Source organism: Lutzomyia longipalpis, chromosome 1 (genome assembly GCF_024334085.1).
Source record: "Lutzomyia longipalpis isolate SR_M1_2022 chromosome 1, ASM2433408v1".
Classification (NCBI taxonomy): domain Eukaryota; kingdom Metazoa; phylum Arthropoda; class Insecta; order Diptera; family Psychodidae; genus Lutzomyia; species Lutzomyia longipalpis.
The window spans coordinates 30,111,060-30,136,716 of NC_074707.1; the positions used below are offsets into that span (position 1 = coordinate 30,111,060).

A 25,657-nucleotide genomic window follows, 5' to 3' on the forward strand; every position below is an offset into this window, starting at 1 on the left:
TACAGCTCAATTCTTTTGGACATTGTTTGACCTACAACTCTTTCTCACATCATTTAATTTCATCTAGATAGGAAATATGATTTTTTGAACTTTTTCCAAACCCTTAAGTGGATTTTTTGCCCCGCTCTCCGCTATAGATACGGATCATGTTAATTTTTTTTTTTAAAAGAAAGTTTTAATAGAATAATTTTAACAAAGTTCAGGAAAAGGTAATGAAAGTTTTAATCAGTAAAATTCTGTTCTCCTTATTAAAACTAACAACAAACTTTAAAAGAAAACTCTATAAAGAATAGCTTAGAAAAAAAAATAATACAACTTCTAAGCAAACATAAAATTTTGAGGAATAAAAAAGACAAATTAAAAAAATCATTACCTACATTTATTTCACCTATCGCTAAATGGGGTGAATAGGATTAACTCTAAAAAAAAGTAAGAATATACCTATATTTAATTCTAAAAATTATAATTTTAAAGTAATAGGTAGGTAGGTTTCTTTAAACGACTTTCTATGCTGAAAATTTAAGAGAAATTACAAACTTCAACGAAAATTAAAAAAAAAAGTTCTTCAAGATGCTTTTTAATTGCATTAAATAGCCAATAAAAGGAATGAATAATCTAGAAAAGGTAGGTCTTTAAGAATTCTCAGAAAAAAAGTGGAAAAGGGGTTATTCTATTTATACCTCATATTTTATGGAAAAAAAATTAAAAGAACCATCAAACGTGTATAACATTAACTTGTTTTTCAGTAGCTAACGTGAAAGATAAAACCTAATTCCACCGTAATTAGGTTAAAATATTCTATGCATACATACATAGTATATACCCCTATTATAAAATATCTACATGCTACAACATGGAAGAGATCTCAAAATTGCAATATTAATTCACAATAGAGAATTCCATGAGAGAAAACCTTGAAAAGCACCACAAAAGAGCGAAGAGTATCTGCAAGAGAGCGAAGAAGAAGCAATAAAAAAGCAAAAAAAAAATCGTATATGTATATATAAAGTTTGAGATATTGTAGGTGAATTTCTACAGCTTTCAAGGCCCCTTTATCCAGTGAATGAGGATTTTTTTCTGCGACGCAATTCCGCCACATCGCTGCAAGCATAATCGGAAGCAGATTTGAGAATCCGAATTTCAAATTACGTCGTCAATGTAACATGCTTATAGGAACGATGGGATTACTTGTGACGCAGTTGCTTAGAAAATATATATCGTTCTGAGCATTTGAATTTTCCTCATCTGCTACAAATTACTAATGCAAAAGGGGAAAACTTGGTGTACAAAATGCATCTTTGTCGTTTCTGCTCAAATTACTCATTTCTTCGAATGGAAAGAAAAATCAACATCACTACAAAAACGTGAAGATATCCAAGGCCTCTTGCGACTTGGCGAGAAGGCGGTCTCTGAAGGAGAAATTAAAATATTTGACTTGTATTTTCGGTTGTTGTGTGTGAAAAATATAATCGCTGGATCCACAACGTATGTATATATTAATTATTTTTCTCATAAATTTATCGCAATTCCACACTAAATCCCCCGAAAATGGGTAGGAGTTCCGGGGAAGAAGAGAGAATTCTCATCATCCAGAAGGTGACCCAAATATAATTTCGTGGAAGACATAGTGCCTGAGTATATGCTGAAAGGGAACATAGCTATACACTCCTCCACTCTATACCCTCACATATGGAATACGTCCGGGCAATGTTGATTTATTCTTTAATTCCCAGCTTATTCCCACATTTGTAATCGGGCTACGACAATATTAATGGCACAGCTCATGAACGAAGGCGCGATCTTAGCGTGATCGTATTGGTGATGACTTTGAGTCTTTTCCTCATATACAGCTTTCGTTCTGCCGTTCTATGGAGTGATTGTGGAATTTCTGGACAAATATTCGTTTGTTCGTTGGATATTCGAGCGTGGCAAGCAGATGTTTGCTTTCATTTCTTGAATTTATAATATCGATTAAGTACAATCTATATTGACAATAATTATCATCACTCGCTGATATACGCACCATTTGAAAGTCACACTGTCCAATAAAAAGCTGTATTTTTCACCTAAATTACCGCAGTAGAATTTTATTGAAAATACCCCTATCTTTCTATGCTTGGGCGTTCTTTTTAAAGGGCTCCACTCACAAAACATTATGCAGAGATAAGACATTTCATCAACAAAAATATTTGAGTTCGAGAATGACGTCCCACGGATGGATTAGGCGCACCCTTTCAACGCCGAATATATCATCTTCAAGCAATAAACATTTCATAAAATGTCGCAACATTATCTCTTTGTGATTCCCGGAGTTACGCATAGTTTGAAAATTTTCAGCATTTTCTTCTTTTTCCATTTTCCTCATATGTAACCAGAAAGAAATATTTTAGCAGGACATGATTTCTGAATTATGTTTTGCGAAATAAAAATAATTCATTTCAAGAAATTAAAAAATATATATATTTAAAAACAAAACCTTAAGGATAATTCTGAAATAAATATTTAAAATCAAAGAAAAATTTTATGTATCTTACGTAGTTTCATATCCAACACCTAAAGAAAATTTATTCATTCAAACAAAGCATTGGATTTATCATGATATCTTTTCATGCCTGAATTTGTGAGTTTGGTCACTTTTTAGGCACCAACAGATCCAATCCATTGATATGTCCAAAGAAATATCGCAAACGCCAGAGAGAAAAGAATTAGAAGATAAATTCTATTTCAGTCCACACAGTGATATTATGGAGGAGACGACAGATCCCATTAATCAAGATCCGTCATCACTAAATCACACTTAGCATCACAAGTTCATACATTGCCAAATGGAATTGGCCAAGGCTTGTCCAAATTTACATCAAACATGCTTTATTCTTATTCAAAGAAAAAATAATTACTTGACATATGACATAAAACTAAATTTCAAGGAATTTTTTGTGGAGAAAAGGACGAACACGCTCCTCTCCTAACTAACTATTGAAGTTCTCTATTACCCAAAGGCTCTGCGCAGGAAAGTCGAATCATAGTCAGTATTTTCCGGTCTAGGAAAAAACCCATTTTAAATAAATATTTTTATGAAATGAATCCATAATTGACAGAAAGACTCTCCAATTAGTCAATTAAATCATTGGCTGAGGACCACAGAGCACTTGTAAAAATAAATTGGGACTTTATGTGGTAGAAATGAGGCATTTCATGGAACATCAATTAATCTATTCTCCGAAAGAAATATAAACAAATTAATTGTGTATGGAAATAGCCTTCAAACTCATGAATATACTTTATATTGGGATAATCTCTTGTTTATTTGTCTCTCTGGAGAAGGAAAAGAATGGAAGAATAAATTAAATTTCAAGCGCCATATGATAAAGTAACTCATTGGGTGAAAAAAAGCATCAATTAAAATTCATATTTTGACCTAATTTCACAGTTCCATGGGGTTTCCCTTACTGGGAATGAATGTATCTAAATTGAAGAATTAATTAGTTGTTTTTCAGGAGGGAAGGGAAGAATAAATACTTCAATGTTGGGAAACACCTTGCGTTGTTCCGTCAACCAAAACACCACACTAATTCACCTTATGGGATGCTTCCATTATTATTAAAATATCATAAGTTGAGTGGAAAGAGAAAAACAACTTCGTGCCAATGGATAAATTCCTACTTGACTGTGCCACAAATTGTGGGGAATGAGAATATTTTTTGGAAGACTAACCCTTTATCTAAACTTGTTTTCCATGTTTCTTTCTCTGCACACTAAAAGCATACCCCAAAATTCATTCCAAAAAACACCTTGCCATTCAAGGTAAAAATTCATTCTCAAAATTCAACATGTAGGGGAACGTGGCCCAATTGCGACCCCCTAAATTCTGTTTCAGAAGGATTGAAAAAAGTCATATTAAAATGAATTTAATCTTTCCAAGTTTGGTACCATTGGAAAGGTCATTTAATAGGCTAACTTTGTTCTATAGATGCAAACATTCTAACTCTTACCTGTTCTGAGTAATAGTCGAATTAAAAAAAGGTGCTAAAATTGCACTTTTTCACCACGGTGTTCTAATTGCGACCCCCCGAGTGTTCTAATTGCGACCCCCTTTTTTTGCCGTAATTTGTTGGTTTTTCACTAGTAGGTCACTTTTATCACTACTATAAATAGGAAAACTGCCATGAAATACACGGAAAAGCCGGAAAATCAAGAATTTATTTTCAATTTTCCCCACATTTGTTTTGACATTTCGCCCTTGAGGTGACTACACGGAATTTCACACACACCGACAATTGCGCACTCACTGACGTAATTCGCAGAAAATCCACGAAAATTCTTCTGAGGAATGCATAAATTACACTAATTGCACTCCCCTTTGGCTTTAGGAATATTTTCACGGCGAAAAAACTTCCAAGAAACGTGAAAAAATATTGATTTTCCTGAAATCAAAACACAGCGCGGTCTGTGTGAGAAAGACACTTCTACACTACTACACGCACGCGCAACAGCTTCACCGTGGTGAGTGGTGGAAATAGACGGTCCGAATTGAAACATTTTGGGGGTCGCAATTAAACCATTCTGCATGTATTATATTTTCACTTAATTACTTAAAGTACCTAAAATCTTTCAAAAAATTGTAAATCAAGTAATAAACTAGACCCTCTAAGCTACAGAAACGCGGCATAATATGAGACATAATAGTGGGAAAAAAACTCATATCAACTTAGTTTCTAAAATCAGAAAATGTCGACCAAGTGCTGAAAATGAATTTTGATTTTTAATTTGCCCTGTTGTGTACCAAATTAATTTATTTTAGGCGCTAACATTATCTTACTATAATATCTTCATAATGTAGTGAAACTAATTTTATAATATTTCGTCATTTACGAGAAAAAGGGGAGGTCGCAATTGGGCGGTGGTCCGAATTGGGCCACGTTCCCCTAAACGTAAAGTTGATCGTGAAAGGCACCACCTATCTATAAACTGGGGAAAATGCAGAAACTTAGGGTTTAACTTAACTTTTTTTTTCAAAAAATACAACTATGTATTTTACACAGGGTTCACGCAGTACATACATCTAATATTCAGTACAACATTTTAAGAAAATTTAATAAAGTTTCTTATAAATTTAAAATAAAAGACGTTATGCACATTACATATAGAGAAAGTTCAGAAAATAAAAAAAAAAGTAGTAATTAAATTATTGAAGGGAGACTCATGATAAGCGTAATCATCCGTGTAATTTAAGTAAGTATTTACTAAATTAATATCAATTATTTCTGTATTAACAGATCTCATTAAAAATGTTAATAATAAAGATACGATGTGAGAACTGAAATCTAATGAATAGAATGCTTATATTATAATTAGTACATTGTTAATTATTTATAATAAATGTGATAATTTGATTTAAATGTGTAATAAAAGAGAATAATGATTATTATATGATTTAAAAATAAATGTTTTTTGAAAACTTGTTGTAAAGAAAACATAGCTACGCAGCAGATATGCATATAAGGGCTGTAATATGTAGTCCCACTGTTTCCTATATAAACAGGTTTGCAAATACTTACTTCCTCTAGGGATAAATTACGCCAATTTCTGACCTAATTCTTCAGCCATCTGCTTTGGCAATTCTAATTCGCTGATCAGCAGCTTGAGACCTCCTCCATCTGGCCCTCGTGGTAACGCAAAAGCTGTAAAACAGAGAGAAGTCACAATTGCCACTTTGTATAAATTTTCGACATGTTTGTGAATTTAGGTTACAATAGTCCTATTTTGGGTATAAGATCATTTAGAGATACATAAATTAAAGTGTTGGACATTTTAATTTCTGCTTAGGCCCCACAATCGTTGGACGTGCTCCAGAGTCAGACTTTTTGTATTTTCATTCTTTTGTAATAATATATTTTGTTAATTATTGTGTGCGTATATGTTTCTCTTTGAAATAATTTTACCGAATTGTGGCAGTTTAGTATGAATTTTAATTAATTTTAATGACACAAAAATGAAATTTGATCCCCTCACAGCGTGTCTCACTCATTTACCAGTTAAAATATACAATTTATTTCCATAAATCCATTTGAACTTGAACAAGCGCAAATGATGGGGAGTCATTTTCGTAAAAATTGTTCAAATTCAGTGCTGCTGCATCGCATACTTTTTATGATCCTATGGTTATGGTGTATGTGCACAATAAATAACAATAATTTAATTTTTTTACTGCCAGTTCGTGCTTAAATATTTATAATTCAATGTGTGAAGGAAACGCCAAATGAGAATATTGTGTGTGAGCACTTTAATCCAAGTCTCGTTGCTATATTTTATTGCTATATCCCCATCAAAGTTGATCTAATTGTTCGAGGCAGTAGTGCTGCAGTGCCAAAGAGAAAGCCTCATTGAGCGAATTTGCGTCCTCGAACCAGACAGACATGCCTGAATCCCGGTCTGGGAGTCTCTCACGCAGCTCTGTTCAACTTCCCCACAGACACAATTGCGCTTCGGTGGACACGGAGCCCTGGCCTTGGACGCTTTCGCGTGTTCCAGCAAACCCATGACCGTATCGCCAAGTACCATCATCTTTAAAGTGGTAGCGAATGATTTTGCTGGTTCCCCACAACCCGCCAGCCCCTCAATTTAATTGGCATCGTACACACCACACATTTGCAATGCGCATTTGCCGGCTCCCTGGCTCTCTTTCTCCGCTCCAGGTTTCCAGTATTTGACCTACAAAGAACCTCTGCGGAACCACAATGTTATATGGCATCGCAATAAAATCATCAAGAAACGCAGAGGAGAAAATAAGGAATGATGAAAAACAAGAACGATGCAAGAACGCAAGTGAAGGAAGAAGCAAAAGTGGAGCCATACATAGGAATCAGCCAAGAGGAACAAGTTTTTCTCCATCGTCATTTCTTCTTTTTCCTTATTCTTTTCTTTGGTATGAATTTTTATGTATTTATGTATACCGCACTAGCAATTTTTAACACAAGCACTACAACTTCTTTCCCATCCGAGAATTCCAATTCAATTTAGTAATATTTACTAATTATAATCCTAGTACATAAAGTAAGAAGGAAATAAGATATTTTATAAGCTATAAATTTAATACAGGTGTTGGGAAAGAAGTTGTATCAAACTATATATCCCGCATCTTCCAAAAATTCTGTAAAAATAGCACAGAAATTGGATATTATGTGTGTTCTTTCGTTCCTGAAATCTTAACTGGTTTTGGAGACCTTCGGGAAACATTCAAAATGCGGGATATAACATCAATATAAATAATATGTATGTACAATGGGTATTTTTCTTTTTAGCTGTTTGAAAGCTTTACTCGAATTCATCGAATTTTCAAATCGATTCCAAAAACCCAAAATTTCACATTAAAAAAAACTTAAGAAACTTATCTTCATAAGATAATAAAAATGTTTTCTAGTTCCAACATTATACAATTTTCTCGAATTCTTCGAAATAACAAAAAAAGTCAAAGATTGGAGCATGGCTTTTTAGCTCCAAATATGACGGTTTTCTAACCTTCCTGTCACAAATGCCATTCAATAAATTACCAAAAACTTTGGCCAATTATTAAATTTTAAAACCAATGCTAAAGGAGCGATGTTTTTAGGTCATATAAATTTAAGATGTCATTTCAGCAAATTTAGAATCTCATACCAATATAATCTCAATAACCTTTTCGACAAAGGTACATAAAAAAGTCTTGAATATTTATCTTGCAAAATTAGTGAATATGTTTGAAAAAAACTTGTTTTTGCGAATTTTTTTATTTAGTGATATAAATTCGGCAATTTTGATGGTATCTCTTACGACTTGAGTTGGTGTTCTCATAGTGCGGATACGGAAATCTATAAATCGCTGTGATTGTCTTTTTTTCTGCTTGGTTTCCCAGTGGAAGATATTCCTCATTGTGGTGAACCCTCTCATTTTAAGTGAAGACGTATGTGTTGAATCTATTTCGAGGGGACCACTTTTCAGCGCATTTTTTGTACATAACCGCCTCGGTTTTTTTTTGTATTCTCTTCATGTACCATATTTCGATCCACTATTGTGGAATGAAAAAAAAAGTGAATTTTATGAGTGCTGCTATATAATATTGGACATCGCTAAGATGCCGTGTGGCGTGAATATAATATTTCGCTGGAGTTGTGTCTCTCCGCTTGTGGAGCTCCTATACTTCATCTGGAAGAAGAATGGTTTGGATCTTACGCATAAACAAAGAGGCTATTATATAAAATGCTCGTGTATGGTTTGGAGGTATGGAACGGGTTCTCTCAAAAAAAAATAAGCATCGTGAAGAATTTCAAAACAGAATTGGCCTTGAACGACAACGCGAAGAGCTCACAATAAAAGAATTAAAATGTGCCATGCTCCATATATAGATCTCCTTTGGAGAGTTATGTGTCGTTTTGTGTCCAACAACAGTCATGTGAAAAAAAGAGGGAATATGTAGTACCATAGCACAAGAGTCTCAAGTCGATCCCACAAAAGAATCAGATTTAATAATTCTACATTAATTCCACTCCCTGTGCTATTCCAAATTCTGTCACGACGATTTGATATATATGTACATAGTATATTGTACATGGAGCTGCGTCCACCATATTAGGCCTACGTGGAAGAATATATACCTACACATAAAGAGTATAAGAAAGAAGACTAAACGCGATGGATTCAGCTTGCGTTCTCTTATGCAACATTATTATGCTCAATGATTTCGTGAGGCAGGCGAGTGGAAGAAAAAATATATATATACAATACACGAAAATAAAAACATGACAAATTTGCATTAAAAGCGAGATTAAAAGTTGAACATGTCCCGGCTTTTTGGTCATATTAACACAAATACAAGCAACTTGCTGAAACTTTAATTCGCGACGACCATGAAATTGAGAAATCGCCAATAAAATAAATGTGGAAAGTATCAATCGTCACTTCCAATGCGAGTCTTCATCGATACATACATTTACCCAACTTCCATTGTCGGAGGCTCCTCGCATCCCTGGGTGAGTTACTTTTATGGATGTGAACCAAGCAAAGTAATTTATGAAATTCACTTTTTGTAACCCGCACAAATATGAGAAACTGGTCAGTGTGGAGGTATTTGTTTAAGATAAAGTAACACAAGTTATGCTAAAAATTCTTTAAAGTCTTGTGCAAATATTATTCACACAATCAACAAAACGAATGGAAAAACCGAACTGCAAGCCATTTTTTTTTAACTTTTCAATTTTTGAGCTTTATCTCAAATAGTTTGCAATGCGAGTTGGCTGTTTTGCAGATCTCCACTGTAAATTAAAAATGGATGGATAGCAAAAAGAACAAAAAAAAGCTATTATGATGGTAGGTATTATGTAATCGGCAGTTGGTGAAGAACAGAATAAAAAAGAATTCCTGTGTGGCTTTTGCGAAATATAGAACAGCAGCAGATGATGTTAGCAGGAAGTTTCCATGTTCTTTCCAAAGGTGACCTTATGCGAGAACACAAAATTTCAGGGTTGAAGAAAAAGTGGCCGACAAAGAGGGAAGATGCAAAAAAAATAAAACCAATTTTAGAAATAAGTCAAATTCATTTAATATTTTAGATAAAATTTTTCAACAGTGACCAATAAAATTCTTCCAATAAATCACACCGGGTTCTGAACGCGTTGAGCGAAACAAAGGCCAAAGCTATAATTTTGTACGCTAATGAGATAAAAAACTGATCAAGTTATTCGGCTAATTTTCAAAAGAAGCTCAAGAATATGAAAATAGTTTTCCCACTATGGGTAACATGTGCGTGGATAGAAAAACGATTGTGGTATTTAGTAATAAATTCAATACTTGGAATTTTTTTTAAAGTTTTTTTCCTAACGAAAGAGAGACATTTCTTAGAGCAACAAAAAATCACACATGATTTTATCCATGGGAAAAGATCAAAGAGTAATTTAATAGCGAGGAGGGAATTAAATTCAAAATTCGTGTGGATTTAATTACAAATTCCTCCCCCTTTTTCATAATTTTTTTATGCAAAAAATGGCCCTGTCCGTACGGACTGAAATGAACGCAATCTCCAACTCAATTTCTCGACACAATGCTGGCAAGGACATTCAGTAATATCTATTGGAGCTAAATGAGTTTTCATTAGAAATGATGAGCTGCAAAAAGTTAATAGAAAATTTTCCGAAATTACCTGACAAAATGACGTGTGAGAAATAAAATTATAACCCACGTCGACAGCAAAATGTCATATAGAGGAAGAAGTTTATGATTGCACCTACAAAAAAACACTGTGAGACATGTTTGACAAATAAATTTGAATAAGTATACCTACAAGAAAAATTGGTATTTATGTATGTAAATTTGAATTGAGAGAATCGTGGGCAATTTATGCACCCGAAACATGCAATTATAGAGGGAAGATTGGACCTATCCTTTATTTGGGTGGTGATTTAGTTCCCTATACACAATATATAAACCTACAAAATTAGTGCGGAAATTTATCTAGCGTGATGGACATCAATAAAATGCCTCACCGACAATTACAACCAGTCGTAAAACTTTCGATTTCAAATTAACCTCAGCACGAAGGAGTTTTCCTAAAATTCCTTTCATTTGCTAGTCTCCCCTTTTTTCTTGCAATTTTACGACTAATCATCGAATGCAAAAAAAATCTTTCCCAAAAGCTATTAGATTGCGTAATTTGTTCAGAGAAAGAAACTGCGAGAGAGAATTTCTGGATCTTTTTTTTCTTGATTTATGACGTCAATAAAGGAATCTGGAAACCGCCGGAAATGACCATATTTCCTGACACCAAAAATTATTCTTCATCTTTTGATATACATTATATATATACCGTACATATATGTATAATTTTCTATTTACGCATCCACCCAAAAGGTTGACACGAAAACCGCGTCCCACAGGAGTTTGAAGAGGGGTAAGTGAAATTAGTGAAGCGAAAAAATGAGTCATAAGAGGAAAGATTCTGAGAATAAATCACACCCCATTCGTGTGTCCAATACAATTTCTGCCCCTGCGGCGCATCCATCGCCCATAACGAGCCGGCAAAAAAGTATCAGAAATCAAATTGTAATGTCTTTTTATATCCTCAATGGCCGATAAATTCAGGTTTGGGAGTCTTTTTTAATTTCCTGCTAGAGTCGTTTTTTGGTTCAAATCCACTCCTTCAAATACATATTTATTGCAGAGAATTATCCTTTCACTTCCTGCCCACGCAAATCAATTTATTGCTACGTTAAGGGGGTTGTCTTGAGGGACTTTTTTTGGGAGAAGAAATCTTGAATATTAAATTTAGGCAAATTTATCGATTTCAATTGGATAGATATTCTAAAGTTTATCCCATATTAGATTTTTGGGCACATATTATAGAATTGAGAACTATGTGCGATGAAGAGGTTTCCCCTCTTCATTTGACCATGTAAACGAATTATACGCAGGAACAGGAATCAGAGTTGATTTTTTCTAGTTTTCCGAGTTTTCCAATAATTTGAAATCGTCTTCTTAAGTCATCGAATTAATTAATTAATTTTAGTTGATGCAATATTTACTTACGTGTTTATCGTAGAAGTAAAATTAATTTTAAATTATTGATATTAACTGACAATTGTACTAATTATGTCGTATTGCTATAAGTATAATCTGTATTACATTTTAAATTAAAGAAAAAAAACTATACTTATAACATAAAAAATTCACCTATATGTTTAGTTAAAAATTAAAGAAAAAAATTAATCTAGAAAACATTTCAACTCTTATACGAAACACGCGTGTCTCTCAGTTGGTGGATGAAATTGGACAAGGGGGATCATTTTCTGACTCACGTAGCGAGGAATAAATTGAAAGTGAGATCAATTTGACCAATATTGTTATGAAATTGATATGAATTATCGAGGAATCACTCACTTAAAGTCATAAAACGATGCTCCGTTGAGCACTGTCATTGTCATGGATGATGGCAAAAACTTCTTCTTCCACTCTGATGGATCTTGCGAAAGGCATGTGCGTGTACACCTCTGAACTTGATGTTATAATGAAATATTGTTCCAGTGACCAAGAAAAAAAAACACGCATCTCAATTTCAATTATGACACTCTCATATAATTATGGGGCACTCGGCGATGTAAATTAAAATGTGTGCCTTAAAGGCCTAACCAAGCAACAGCGTCAAAAGACGCTGTTCGTTGTTTTTTCTCACTTGCTCCTTGTCAAAATGTATCGCGCTGTCACTGTCAAACAAGAAACGCGGTTTCTATGTTATATAACCGCCTTTCTTGTGTGACAGTGACAGCGCGATACAATTTGACAAGGAGCAAGTGAGAAAAAACAACGAACAGCGTCTTTTGACGCTGAAGTATGGTTAAGCTTTAATGGTTCCGTATTGAAGCGTAACATCCCTTAGTCGCCTGTAAATGACAAAACCACCCCATTTCTGCGAAACCATCGCTCCTTATTGCTGAATGAACAATGTATTTGCCCTCAGACCAGAACCACATTTTACTCACTTCCCAACGAGATTTTGATTTATATTTTATTATGTGTGGAGTACGCATCTAGTTTGATTGAATTCTAATCATTTCTTATTGCTTTATATTGTACCACCCCCTTTGTGAGCTCATATACGCTTAAATTCCAGCAAGGAAGTGAACTTTGAAACCATTGTCTGTGTCCACATACTTAGAATACCATTAAATAAATGCGATATTAAGAAGAAAATGGAAGGAGATGACTTTCCACTTATACTTGCTCACATATGGAAGCGCTACTTCCTTCGGATAGATAATTAAGAAGGGAAAGTTTCAACCAACATAAATCAGAATTAAATGTCTTCCACCCCCTATGGAAAAGCATCATCCAATAAGTTTCACAGAGTGGTGGTGTAAATCGCTCAAGATAATTACTCTTTTCGATTTCTTACCCCCTTATTGGGCGTTGAGGTAAGATGAATATCTTTTGTGAGTGGAGACATGTGTTCAATTTTTTAAGCTTTCATTGCCTCCATCTTAGAGCTTTTGGAGCTACGAAAAGTGCCTGAAATTATACGTTTCTTAAGCCAGCAGTGCCATACAAACAACTTTGATAAAATTTTACATAAGCAAAACTCTCCCCTTGAAGATTGCACGCCTTCATTATTTTTTCATCCTTTCACATCCTTTTTGTCCATCCCCAAATGCGTCAACCACCATTAAAAAGTTTATCTCAGAGTGTAATATGATCCAAAAAATATTTCAATTGCAGCAGTTTATAGTCCCCGAGGGTGAATTCAACCCTTTTTAATTAGCAGAGCTGTTAATCAGACAGGCAATAATTTCTCCCGAAATACACTCGTTTAACCCTTCTTCTTGTATCAGCAATTTCTCTAACCATTAAATTCTACCATTTTCTCCAACAAGATAAAATAAAACAATTTATTCACACAATATTTTTCGGATATTTCTATTCCTCAAAAGTTTTCGTGAAAATAATTTTATTATGATGTTTCTTTACAAATACTTTTGTTGACTTAAAAATTAAATTTGTTGGAAATCTTGAATTGTAATTTGTAAATTTAGTCCGTCACATTTGGAGTCAATAACCTTTTTCTAGTCTCGCTTAGCTAAATTGTTGGGAAAACCTAATTTGCCTTATTTGGCTTTAATTAGGTGAATATAAAGAAGTTTCATTGTATATCATGCATTTAGCATTTTGACGATATTCATGGGGAATTACTATCTTAAAGTCCAGGAATTTCCCTAAAACTTTATACTGGGCGTCATTATAATAAAATACACAAATGCACTCAAAAACTTGAATGGAATATTTTGTAACTTCTTTGGTAGATTTCTGGAAGTTCAATCAAAAGTGCAGCAGTGTCCGTGATATTATATCTATGCTATGGTCAAGATTTATTTTATCGCAACAATAGCCTTCAGTTAGGCCACTTTTTATCATCATTTCCTCACCTACATTTTTACAACCTGAGCAAGAGCATCAAAAATATTTCTTCAGGTGATATAAAACCGGCTTTTTATATGTGTTGGTGGGGAAAAAGTGTTAATATTATTTGTGTTTTTTTCGTTTAAAAAATCCAAATGAAGATCAAGTCTTTCCATACCTCCACCGCGTATTCGCACAGCAAAATGTTGTTATTCCACCCGGGAACGTCTAGAGCGTTAGTCTGAGTTAAGTGCGTTTGTTAAGGAAAATAAAGTGAAATTTTCTAAGAAAAATCTACAGTGAAGTATAATATAAAGTTAAGAAAAGTAAAACGAAGTTTTGGATGGTGCAATCTGCTAATTAATGTGGTAAAGAAATTTAAATATTTGCAATCTAAAACTAAATTAGCTAAGTGGTTTGAGTTTCAAAACTTTGTGGCTTTATCAAAAGAGCTTTCTTCTGTTGCATTTAACACTAAAATTAATGTAAAACATACTCACAATACATTACATATTGGGGTAAGTATGAAATCTAAAAAAAACTATTCTAACTTCCAAATTCTGAAAAGAACACGGAATTTATTTTTATTTAATAGCTGTATTTTTTACGATTCTTATGGAGAATTCTTATAAATAATAAATAATAATTTTCTATAATTAATTAAAATAAAATTTTCAACATATTCATCTCCAATACAATAAACAAACTAATGACAATCAACACTAGGTGATAAATTCCTAATATGATGTAATGTTTGATTAAGAAAAAAATGAATAAAACATAGTGGAAAAACGTCATATTCATAAATTTTAGATTTTTGTTTTCATTTGTGTTTCCATGCTAAAATATATGACATTAAACTTTAAGAATAAAGAATCTTCAGAGCGTGGCATAGATTATAGCAACTACGTAAATAAAGATGCTTTCATAATGAGCGCGTTTAGCAACGACTACATAAAACAGATATTTCAATGAGATATTTGTGATTAATAACAGTTTATCAATAAAGTTCATTAATCTCATATATTCATCTTCGTTTAAGTTTAAACAAATGTTCTTGAGTCTAAGAAATAGTATATTTATGCGTCATATTTAATCTGTTGATTTTTTTTTTAAGTAGACAAAGCATTTTAAACAAAAATTATTCAAATAAAAAGGCAAAGTTCAATACCTTACCCGATCATTTCAGGTGGCGTATAATTTTTTTTAAGATGGAACTGCGAGACATAATTTTATATATTGGACTAACGATTTGTTTTCTGACTGAAACACAAAGTCAACGGTGGTGTAGAGCAAATAATGGCAACAGAGGAGAATGCATCTCCGTATATGATTGCCCAGCGATTCTTCGTTTACTGCAAAGACCAAGATTAACGCCTGATATTGTATCAGATCTACGGAATATGAAATGCAGTAATAGTCCCGATGAGGTTGAATTTGTATGTTGCGAACAAACTGGTCCAGAAGAGACTCATCCAAATCAAATATATACACCAAGTAACAATCAGGGCAATGTAATTGATTTTTGTGGAATTGAAGGAGCTACTCGAAGGATACTAGGAGGAACTGAAGCCACTTTGAGCGAATTCCCTTGGATGGCTCTCTTAGAATATGAACGAGGTACTGCTAAAAATTTAAATCGATTCTTTTGAAATGTTACTTTATACACTTGCCACTTTCAGATAATGGTTCATGGACCTATGAATGCGGAGGTTTCCTCATCAATTCCCGGTACGTAATAACTGCAGCCCATTGCGTTCGGGGACGATCAGTCGAAAAAGTTGGAAGGCTCATAAATATTCGTATTGGAGAATATAATACGGAAACGAATCCAGATTGCGTTAGTGATGGCATTGAAAGAATCTGCAATGATCCTGTGCAGAATTTAGCAGTAGAAGAAATTATTCCACATGAAAATTATGTTCCGGATAATCTATCAAATAATCAAAATGACATTGCGCTAATTAGAATGTCGGGTAATGTTAAGTTTAGTGAGTTTGTTTCCCCAATTTGCTTGCCAACTCCTGATTTTGCTGGTACACCAGTAGGAAAGGATGTTACAATATCAGGCTGGGGTCAAACTCTCGAGCAAACACGAAGTTCTGTAAAAACGAAAGTAAACATACCTGTAGTTAGCTTTGAACGGTGCCAGAGGGAGTATAATGGGAGAACTTCCCTTTCCTCTGAGTTACAGCTCTGTGCTGGAGGAAATTACATTCAAGATGCATGCTTTAGGGATTCAGGTGGACCACTAATTTCTAGGCAAAATGGTGCCTGGATTGCTGAAGGTATTGTTTCATTTGGTATTGGTTGTGGTCTCGAAATTTCTTCGGTATACACGAAAGTCTCTGCATTTGTGCCATGGATTCATAGAAATATGAGACCCTAAAAAGCTTATTTTCAATTATAAGTATAGAAAAGTAGGCAAAAATTATTCCTTAAAGATTTATTTCCTATTTCGCCTATCTCTTGGAAAAGTACATTGGAAACTGCATAGGAATTACATAGCATTTAACATACTTTTCAATGGGTTAGACGATTTATTATTAATAGAATGTGACACTTATCGTTGCAACTGTGAAATACTGATAGTCAAATTCCATCTCTAAGTCCTAGATTTATTATGATTTATGATTCTTATATTGAATAAATACTCTGATTACAGATATGATAAGATTTCTTTTCATTTTCTTTCATTTGCGTAGTCACATTTTGACCATAACTTTGCGGTTTTGCAGTTAGTATTCCGCGGTAGAAGTGGTTAGACTAAAAGTGTGAAAGGAACACGGTGTTGTAGTCGAAAAGATGAAATTTTCCCTTATTCTACTGTTTGTTACATGTGCCATAAATATTGGAGTACATTGCAGATCGGTGCAAAATGAAGAAAATTCAAGTGAAAGTCAAAGTGAGAAATATAACGTGTTAATTGATCAAGAATTCGGTCAAGTTTATACTAATTCACCACTGTGGGATCAACCACCAATGGCTGTTTCGTGGTTTCCTCCACTGCCTCCACATACTGATTCCTGGGAAACTCCATGGGATCCACCAATCAGTAGCACCGCTTGGACTCCGCCAGAACCACCTCTAACTGATACACCTTGGGAGACACCGTGGGATCCTCCGGTTACAGAGGAAGGAACACAAACCACAGAAAGTGATCCTAGTACTGTACCACCTCCATGGACTCCACCACAGGCACCAACAGTACGACCACCTATAAGTCAAACAGTGCCTCCAGAATGGGATACTCCTTCAAACCCGACAGTGAGACCTCCAATCACAGAAACAACCCCACCAATGTGGCGGCCACCGCAAAATCCTACAGTTTCTCCACCAGTCACGGAATCTTTACCGCCCAATTGGAGACCTCCAAGTAATCCCACCATATCAGTAACTGAGGAAACCACGACTACCACAACTACAACAACAACTACTACAACAACAACAACTACCACTACTGAAGAAACCGATGTGACCGATGATGCAGAAACAACAGATACCATACCTGATGATTGGGATCCACCAGGTGTGCCAACTATTACAACGCCTCCGAATCCATAAAAAAGTTGAACTAGTATTGTAAATCACAAACTTTTAATATAAACAGGTGATGCAAATTAATTAAACTTTATTTCTTATTCCTATGCAAATTCTGAGAAGTTTATTTTTTTTATCTAACATAATGAGTCAGTTTGTATTTCAAGGTGCTTACTCGGAAATTGTCATCTTCTAAATTTTATCACTATGACGTAATTGCTACTTTTTATTGGATGTCTCTTGAATTGTATTGTCTTACAAATTTTGAATTTTAAAAATAATAAGAAATGAAAAATTAGGTTTTTTTTATTTTACTAACAGACATAAATAGTTTTTTAAAAAATCAATAATCGTCCTCGAAGACTCTCATTTGAATATTTTTCTTGACTAAAAGCACAATATTTTTATAATGATTGATCATCAATACTCACTCCAAAAACAAATCCTAGCAGGTTTTCAAGGTTTTAACCCGATAACAAAACAGGATTATTTTTAAAATTCAAAATTTCAGTTATTTAGACAAAAAAAAATGTAAAATTAGCATAAGAAAATCTTTCAAAGACATTTACAATTTACAATGCTTCCGCTGTATCGCGTTTCAGATTGTTCATCAAATTGACGGGTAAAAGATTTTTGAATTTTTTATCAAATACATCTACCTTATCTTTCACACAGTTGAACAGGTGAAATCACGAGGGATAAAATATAAAGCAAATATTTCTCACACAAAATGTTGTAAAGTTAAATTTTAAAAAATCTTATGTGAATGTAGTAAACCCAGTAAAAAATAGTCATAAATGTTCTCTTGTTTTACGGTCAGTTGACAATTTTAAATAAAATAAATTATATATATGCAGCAACCTATATATTTAAGATGTTTGGGACACAGCCAAGCATGGCCAATCAAGTAAACAGAATACACATATTTCAACCTTGACGAAGAGGGTAAATTTTACACATGTTTGTATTATATTTTGTAGATAAAAAAATAATTGTTATCATGTGCTGAAAATCAATACTCGCGGAACTTTTGAAGTAATGTACTTCAATGCAGGAGGATTTAAACGGGATTTACCTTAATGCCTAGTAGCATAAATACGAGGAAATGCGATAACAGAAGATATAGTGAAAAAATATTTGTAAGTATTTCTTTGTACATAGGAGTAGTACACATATCATGTTATTAATTGTTGTGTTAATTTCCTTGAGTGTCACATCATTGTTCAATTTATAAGCTTTAGTAGAGAAAAAATGTGGTTATAGCTCGGAGGCTCACAGGTTTTATATGTTGCTGCCAAGATCAATGTGTCGCAGCAGCGTGGTGTTGGTGGAGCAACACACATCACTTATGCAAATTGGACAGTCTGTTGGAGGCTCAGGTTGACGCTACAAATCAGTATCAATCTGAATTTCAGACATGTGGGATTACTTTAGAGCCAGAGTGAAAATCTGGTCAATTTTTCTTATACTCTTCCTCCAGCTATCGCATACAAATTCAGGTGAATGCCCGGCTGTGTTAACCTATTTTATTGAACTATATTTATCCTCAATTCTCAATTTTAGAATCAATCCTAAGAGGATGTGATATTCCAAATCAAGATGAAAGAGGAGTATGCAGACCTACCAGTGACTGTAAAGCGTACCGAGAATTACTCAATGAAAGACCATTGAAAAGTGATAAGATTAATTTTCTGAAGCAATTGCAATGCAATGAAGAAAATTCCGTATGCTGCACAAATGAAGAAAAATATGAGTAAGTTGATAAATGATTATAAATATTTTTTTCAAAAATAGCAATAATTTTTTTTGTTCAACAAGTGAAAAAGTTGAATTCCTATGCATTCTTATGCAGATGCATACAAAGTGGAATGAAAAGTGCAAAGAGCTAAAATCAATATTGTTTCTTGAAATATTGAGTTAATTTTCTTTATAAACCGGTCTCAACACATAAATAAACCTTCAGAGAGCAATATTGAGTGGACAATCAATAGAGAGTTATAAATGTGTTAAAGACACTGAGAAAAATTTAATTATTCTCACAACAAGTTGAAGTCTTTCCAAGAATTTTTTGTAAAGTTAAAAATAAATTTCATCAAGTCCACCTTCAAAATACTTTATTGAAATATTTTTAAAACTGTGTACTACACATATTTTGTTTATATAAAGCTGTTTCTACATAATGTTTGACATACTGAACTTAATCGACTTTCGCTGACTGTGTCTTGTCTATTGGATATTCTTTCACTGAAATTCAAACATGTTAAATCTTTTAGAAATCCGGCTATTGAAAATGATCCAAGCACAAAGAAGGAGAGAGCTCATACAGTGAGTTTTGAGACTCGTTTCGGTGGTGACGAATTACCCACCCTCAAAGAATGTGGAAATTTCTTAGGAAATAAAATTATTGGTGGAGAAATTGCTGGTATCGATGACTACCCCTGGACAGCGTTGCTTGTTTACGAATCAAGTATTTATTACCTAATGAAAGCCATAGAAATTTTCCTGAAATCTCTATAATATAAATCTCTCTGGAATTTAGGTGCCGGCTCAAAGCCTCAATTTGGATGTGGAGGAGGTCTAATTTCACGGAATTATGTCTTAACAGCTGCACACTGTGTTACGGGCCCAATCACAGAAACAAAGGGAAGCCTGTGAGTATTTTTCTTTTATCGGTTTGATTGGAAAATTATAACATGTTGCTTAATTTATTCACAGTTTATACTAATGCTTTTAGTATTGTAATTGTTCAATATGTCAATTATAGAATTTAATGATTCTAATTCCTACTTTTATTAAACCGAATAAATGCTTCACAAGCACTAATGCAACATTTTGCAAAATAAAATAATATGTACATGAAGACATGTGGAGCGTTTTTTTTAATTGTTTGGTATTCCAAATCAGTGAAAATACCAACTACTTTTGTAAAATATTTTATTACATACACAGAAAATAAAAGTTCGTCGAAAGTTCGTAGAAGGTTCGTTATTTACCCATTGGCCTTATGGGAAAATCAACCTCCAGTTCGTAAAATGGGGTCTCACTCCTTTTTCGTAAAAAGGTTCGTAGTTTTGAACTCCAAATTCGTCAAACTAGCTGTTGAACTCCAAATTCGTAGTTTTTCACCTCCATGTTCGTGAAGGTTCGTAAATTCCTTTAATAAGCAATTTGGCATCTTTGGCTCTTCCGGGAATAAATGTTAAAGATTTTTACCGTCTTTCTGGCCATTTCTGTTCATCTGGATTTTTGATACCATCACTAAACTTCCATATCATTCCATCATTATCAAGGAGGAGTGACCACAAATCCGGCATAAAACCCTAACTTTTGAGTAAGGAATGCATAAAATCCAGTATTGGTCAGGAGGATCAGGAAGATATGGAAGTTTAGTGATGGTATCAAAAATCCAGATGAACAGAAATGGCCAGAAAGACGGTAAAAATCTTTAACATTTATTCCCGGAAGAGCCAAAGATGCCAAATTGCTTATTAAAGGAATTTACGAACCTTCACGAACATGGAGGTGAAAAACTACGAATTTGGAGTTCAACAGCTAGTTTGACGAATTTGGAGTTCAAAACTACGAACCTTTTTACGAAAAAGGAGTGAGACCCCATTTTACGAACTGGAGGTTGATTTTCCCATAAGGCCAATGGGTAAATAACGAACCTTCTACGAACTTTCGACGAACTTTTATTTTCTGTGTATGTATCTTTTTTGCTTTCTTAGCTTTGACCTAGATACTATTTAATTGTGTCAATTAAAAAAATTGAAACAAAAAGATTTGAGGGAAATCATCTTCCAGATGAAACCCGAGACAATAAAAAAAAAGATTTGATAATTTTTTAAGAAAGAATTTTCGGTGTTAAATAAATATTCTATATTCCACAATAAAAGCCACACTGATTGGGAGCAAAGGTTGAGACAATAAAATGCAAAGCATAAAATAAAATACATATTTACAGAATGCGCGTTCGTTTGGGTGAGTACAATACAGAAACAGCTGAGGATTGTATACAAGAAGTTGACGGACTGGATTGTGCCGATCCACCGGTGGATATTGATGTCATGAAAGTAATTCCTCATCCGGACTACAGCTCAGACACTCGTCACAAATATCATGACATAGCGCTCATCCAACTGGCCAAAGCAACAAACTACACCGACTTCATTCAGCCCATTTGCTTACCAATGAATGACCTCGCCACTGGAATCATGAATGGAAACAGTCTCACGGTCGCCGGTTGGGGCAGAACTGATATGTGTAGGTGATCAATGTTGTGAGTTTTGGTGAGAAACTCTTCTCAGGTTTTACTTCTTGTATTTCAGTCCGAGAAACACGCGGCTTTCAACCGAGCCCAGTTAAATTGTTCGTCAAGCTACCAATTATTGATATATCGGCATGCTCTCGTGCCTACCGACCATCTAGACTGGTACTGGGTCCTGGTCAGGTGTGTGCCGGTGGGAAAAAATCGGAAGATACCTGCCCAGGCGACAGTGGTAGTCCACTTATGTATTTCAGCCGAAAGGATGGGAAATGGGTGTGTTCGGGTGTCGTGAGCCTGGGTCTCGATGAGTGCGGTACTGATGGTATCCCTGGAGTATACACCCGCGTAGATACCTACATGCCATGGATACTCTCAACTATCGGCGCAGACTAATTATATTCCCACACCATATAACTCGGGGCTAATGAACTCATCCTGCACTCAGTCTGCATCCTTCTTTCATCCATTTCGGCATCCTTTTTTACCTTCCTCTTTTTTTTTCAACTATTATTGTTGGTTTTTTGCAGACGCACCACTCATTGTACTCAAAGCGCACCTAATTAGATTTCAGTATATAGCCTTCCTCTTGACAAAAAAAATCAATTTAATAATGTGCATTTGCGATGAAAGGACAAAAAAATGTCACAGAACTGTTTTAAACCACCAACCCCAAAGAGGTTTTCATTTTTTTTTGTACAAACTCCCTGTATTATGGTTTTTTTTATTAAAATTTTAGTCCCAATAGGCAAAAAAATCCAATAAATTGTTTTGAAACAATAAATTACCCAGGATAAATATTTGCCCAGAACCACATTTATTGTCAAAACGCTTTATTCACAATTTGCCGCGTTATTTGTACCCTTTAAACAAATATTCTCTCTGTTGGGTGTTTTTTCTCCGCCATTGACTGTTGGTGTGCCGAAAAAAAATATATACCGTCTCTCCTTTGTGACATATTGGACTTGTTTATTACCCAAGATTATTACTCACGGATGGGAGTTACAATCAAATTGCATCGCCTCAGGGCTGTCGCTTTCTGCCATGCTGTTTGGTTCCCGCAACGGAATTTCACGTAACTTTTTCCCATTGGAAAAAAAATGGGCAAAAGTTTCAATTGATGGGCAATTTGTGGGAATTTCACATAGGAATGGGTACACAGCAGCGTCCAATGTGGATAGTGAGCAACCCTTAGTGTGATGCGGCTCACAGTGTCATGAACTTTAGCAGCTTTTCCACAAAAGGATACCGCGTTACTTTCACCGGTGTGGTCCATTTGTGAAAGGGTGGCTGCGAGGACGCGCCGTGTGAACCTGGTCAGCCCAACATTACCATCAAATGGCCATCCGGTGACATCGAACTCAAAGGTCTCCTGCGCGCCTCCGTGAGATCAGCATCCCAAAATGTTCACTTTTTCCTTCGCAAAGAAAATCTCGTTAGAGCGACCTGGGTAAGTAAAAAAAGGATTCTTTCCCCCTTTGGATTTTTTTCAGGATAACCATTCAATCCCTGCTTCTTGCATGGTAGGGCTCATCTGGGAGAGAAAGAAACGTGTCTATTCTCATGCAAATGACAAAGAGTTTCGCGATGAAAGCCATACATACGGCACTTTTCTTTTCATACTAAAAAGCCACAACAATGCAGAAATGAATTAATTTATTCCATTTCCACTCTCACCCAAATCTCCCGAATTGAGAAAGACGACGCGGAATACGTTGACATACATAAATTTTAAGGTAAAGAATGAATGGACTTTTTCATCTGGAAAGTGAATACACCAGTGGTCCTTTCAGATGATAATAAATTTCAAACTGTGTGTAAACTGCTCCTGTGAAATGTCGCATGTTGTAGCGAAATAATAACGCTATAGGTAAGATGACGCATTTTCAATTGAGAGCACAAGTAACTTCTTCCCGTTGAAGCCATTGTGAAAGAAATTTTTGAGAAAAGGGTCCCATCTGAGAACGTGGCGTACCGATTAAAATAAAGCATGTGTTTATGATGTGCCTCTGCATGTTAGAGCCTTCCTCATGGTGACTTCTTGTGGTCTTCTATTTGATACATTGTGTGATACATCTGCGGCTGCCGTGGTAACCAAGGATATTGCCCCAAGATGAATCTGGATATTTGATAGGGGTTATTAGAAAATGTGTGTACTCATGACCAGAGGGCACATAGTACAGACCAATTGCAATCTATTTTATCTCACTGAATCACTTTCACTATCGGTGGTTGATTGAAGTGTCATGAAGAGGTTTCCTCTAAGCAAACACACAAATCGACTAAAATGAATGCTATTGTCCACCAACATAGCCCTATTTGACCACAATTTGTCTCCCCACCCACTTACCAACCGACGCCCTGAAATCTCATTGAAGATCTTTGAAGTTGGTGCACACACAAGAAAATCTATAAGAAAGGACCTACCGAATATTTGCTTTGTGTAGCACCAATGAAGTCATAAAATTGGTGATTGGAACCCCAAATTTGATGGCTTCACCTTCCGCACTCAAACAATATTCCTCTATGCCGTGGCAAAAGGTCGTTTTGAGTCGTGGTGGAGAAGAACACCATATATGTAGGTAATTCTCATTAAAGTGAAATTGTCAATATATCACCTCATTTAACCCCTGAAGGATTACACTCACAAGGCTCAAGTATAAGCAATATCATAAAAACGGGTAAACAATCAGGGTAAATTGAGCGTGAATAATACCGCTCAACTGATGAGTGACGAACGCAACTTTGGCGCGTTTTTATATCCAAGAATAAAGTTTTGAAAAAGTGACGAATTCACTTTTGAGAAAAAAAACCGGAATAAAGACCTCAGGTAGGCATCACATTCGATTTAAGTTCACAAATTCAACCCCTCGTATAGGGACGCAAAAGACATCACACTCAATGGGACATGCTTGAGAAAGTGGTGACACACTAATGACCCGATCGACCCTCGATGAACACCTCAAATCACAACGACGATGGGACAGTGTTGGCCTGAGTCTGATGTGCCACAAAATCACGTCGAAAAATCTGTATTGGGGGAACATAGAGGTCCTGAAGGACACTCAAAGAGTGTTGCTCTTGAGAGTTCTTCACACATTTTCATCTTTGCGTCATCCAAAAGAAAAGGGATGTTGCGATGTACATTAAACATTATGTGCAATTTTGCTGACAATGAGTAGAAGGCCAAAGGAAAATTTTATAAATCGGAATGATGATTTTTTTCACAGGTCTCCTTTTCATCTATAAAATAAAATATCACATAGAGCCAAAAAAAAATTCTATAGCTATAGTTTGATTTGCCAGAAAATGAAAATAGCAAATAAATTACAAAAGAGATAAAGATAATGTTGGTTATGCAGACTGCGACTATGCAAATACAATCGGATTCGATGCGGTTCATTTGATGGGAAATTTTAATAAATTCCAGATCATCCCCTTATGATTTGGCAATCAAATGGAATAGATCCTTTATTTTCCAAAGTTATTCTCCTCCTTGTCTATGCGTCTTCTCTCCGAATACTTAATTCCCTCGGCGTAATTCCCAGATTCTCCCCGTTTATGTGTTTCATTCAAGTATCTCACAAAGAACAGACTCGTATGGCGAAGGGGATAGCAAAAGTTGTTACGTATTTATGCTATATTAACAATAATAGAAGAAGTCTCTTGTGCGAACATAGCACAATCGCACAAAAAAAAAAGTATCAATCGTTGACATCTTTTGTATCCTGTGTATATAGAATGTCGTACAACTGTACACCGCGGGTTTGATTCACCTTCGACACACATTCGAAAGAGGGTTGAATGCACTACACGCCAGAAATTCAATGAGAACCGAAAATATACAGCGTGAAACTGAAATACCTGTATTAATGTTCGGTGAGGAGAGATGAAGAAAGGATCCTTTGTTCGTGATCAATGCTTCCAAGAGAATTACGA

The 25,657-nt window shown here is 34.9% G+C and overlaps 3 protein-coding genes across 4 annotated transcripts; all 3 read left to right on the forward strand.

Annotated features, from left to right (window-relative positions):
• The first annotated feature begins 14,148 nt into the window (after nt 1–14,148).
• LOC129785857 (CLIP domain-containing serine protease B9-like) lies at nt 14,149–16,585 on the forward strand. 2 transcript variants are annotated; one of them, XM_055820513.1, is made up of 3 exons: nt 14,149–14,282; nt 15,104–15,534; nt 15,597–16,585. In XM_055820513.1, the coding sequence occupies exons 1-3, from the start codon at nt 14,278–14,280 to the stop codon at nt 16,301–16,303; spliced, it is 1,143 nt and encodes a 380-aa protein (XP_055676488.1). In that variant the 5' UTR covers nt 14,149–14,277; the 3' UTR covers nt 16,304–16,585. The 2 variants fall into 2 exon arrangements, with proteins under 2 accessions (XP_055676488.1, XP_055676489.1); XM_055820514.1 differs by lacking the exon at nt 14,149–14,282 and adding an exon at nt 14,313–14,432.
• A 311-nt stretch (nt 16,586–16,896) lies between these two features.
• LOC129787115 (uncharacterized) lies at nt 16,897–17,478 on the forward strand. Its single transcript, XM_055822482.1, has one exon. It carries the CDS (start codon nt 16,897–16,899, stop codon nt 17,476–17,478), a length of 582 nt encoding a protein of 193 aa, XP_055678457.1.
• LOC129785867 (CLIP domain-containing serine protease B8-like) lies at nt 17,370–22,502 on the forward strand. The gene is made up of 6 exons (XM_055820525.1): nt 17,370–18,953; nt 19,018–19,207; nt 19,728–19,921; nt 19,994–20,105; nt 21,419–21,717; nt 21,783–22,502. Exons 1-6 carry the CDS (start codon nt 18,872–18,874, stop codon nt 22,112–22,114), a joined length of 1,209 nt encoding a protein of 402 aa, XP_055676500.1. The 5' UTR covers nt 17,370–18,871; the 3' UTR covers nt 22,115–22,502.
• Nucleotides 22,503–25,657: the final 3,155 nt, after the last annotated feature.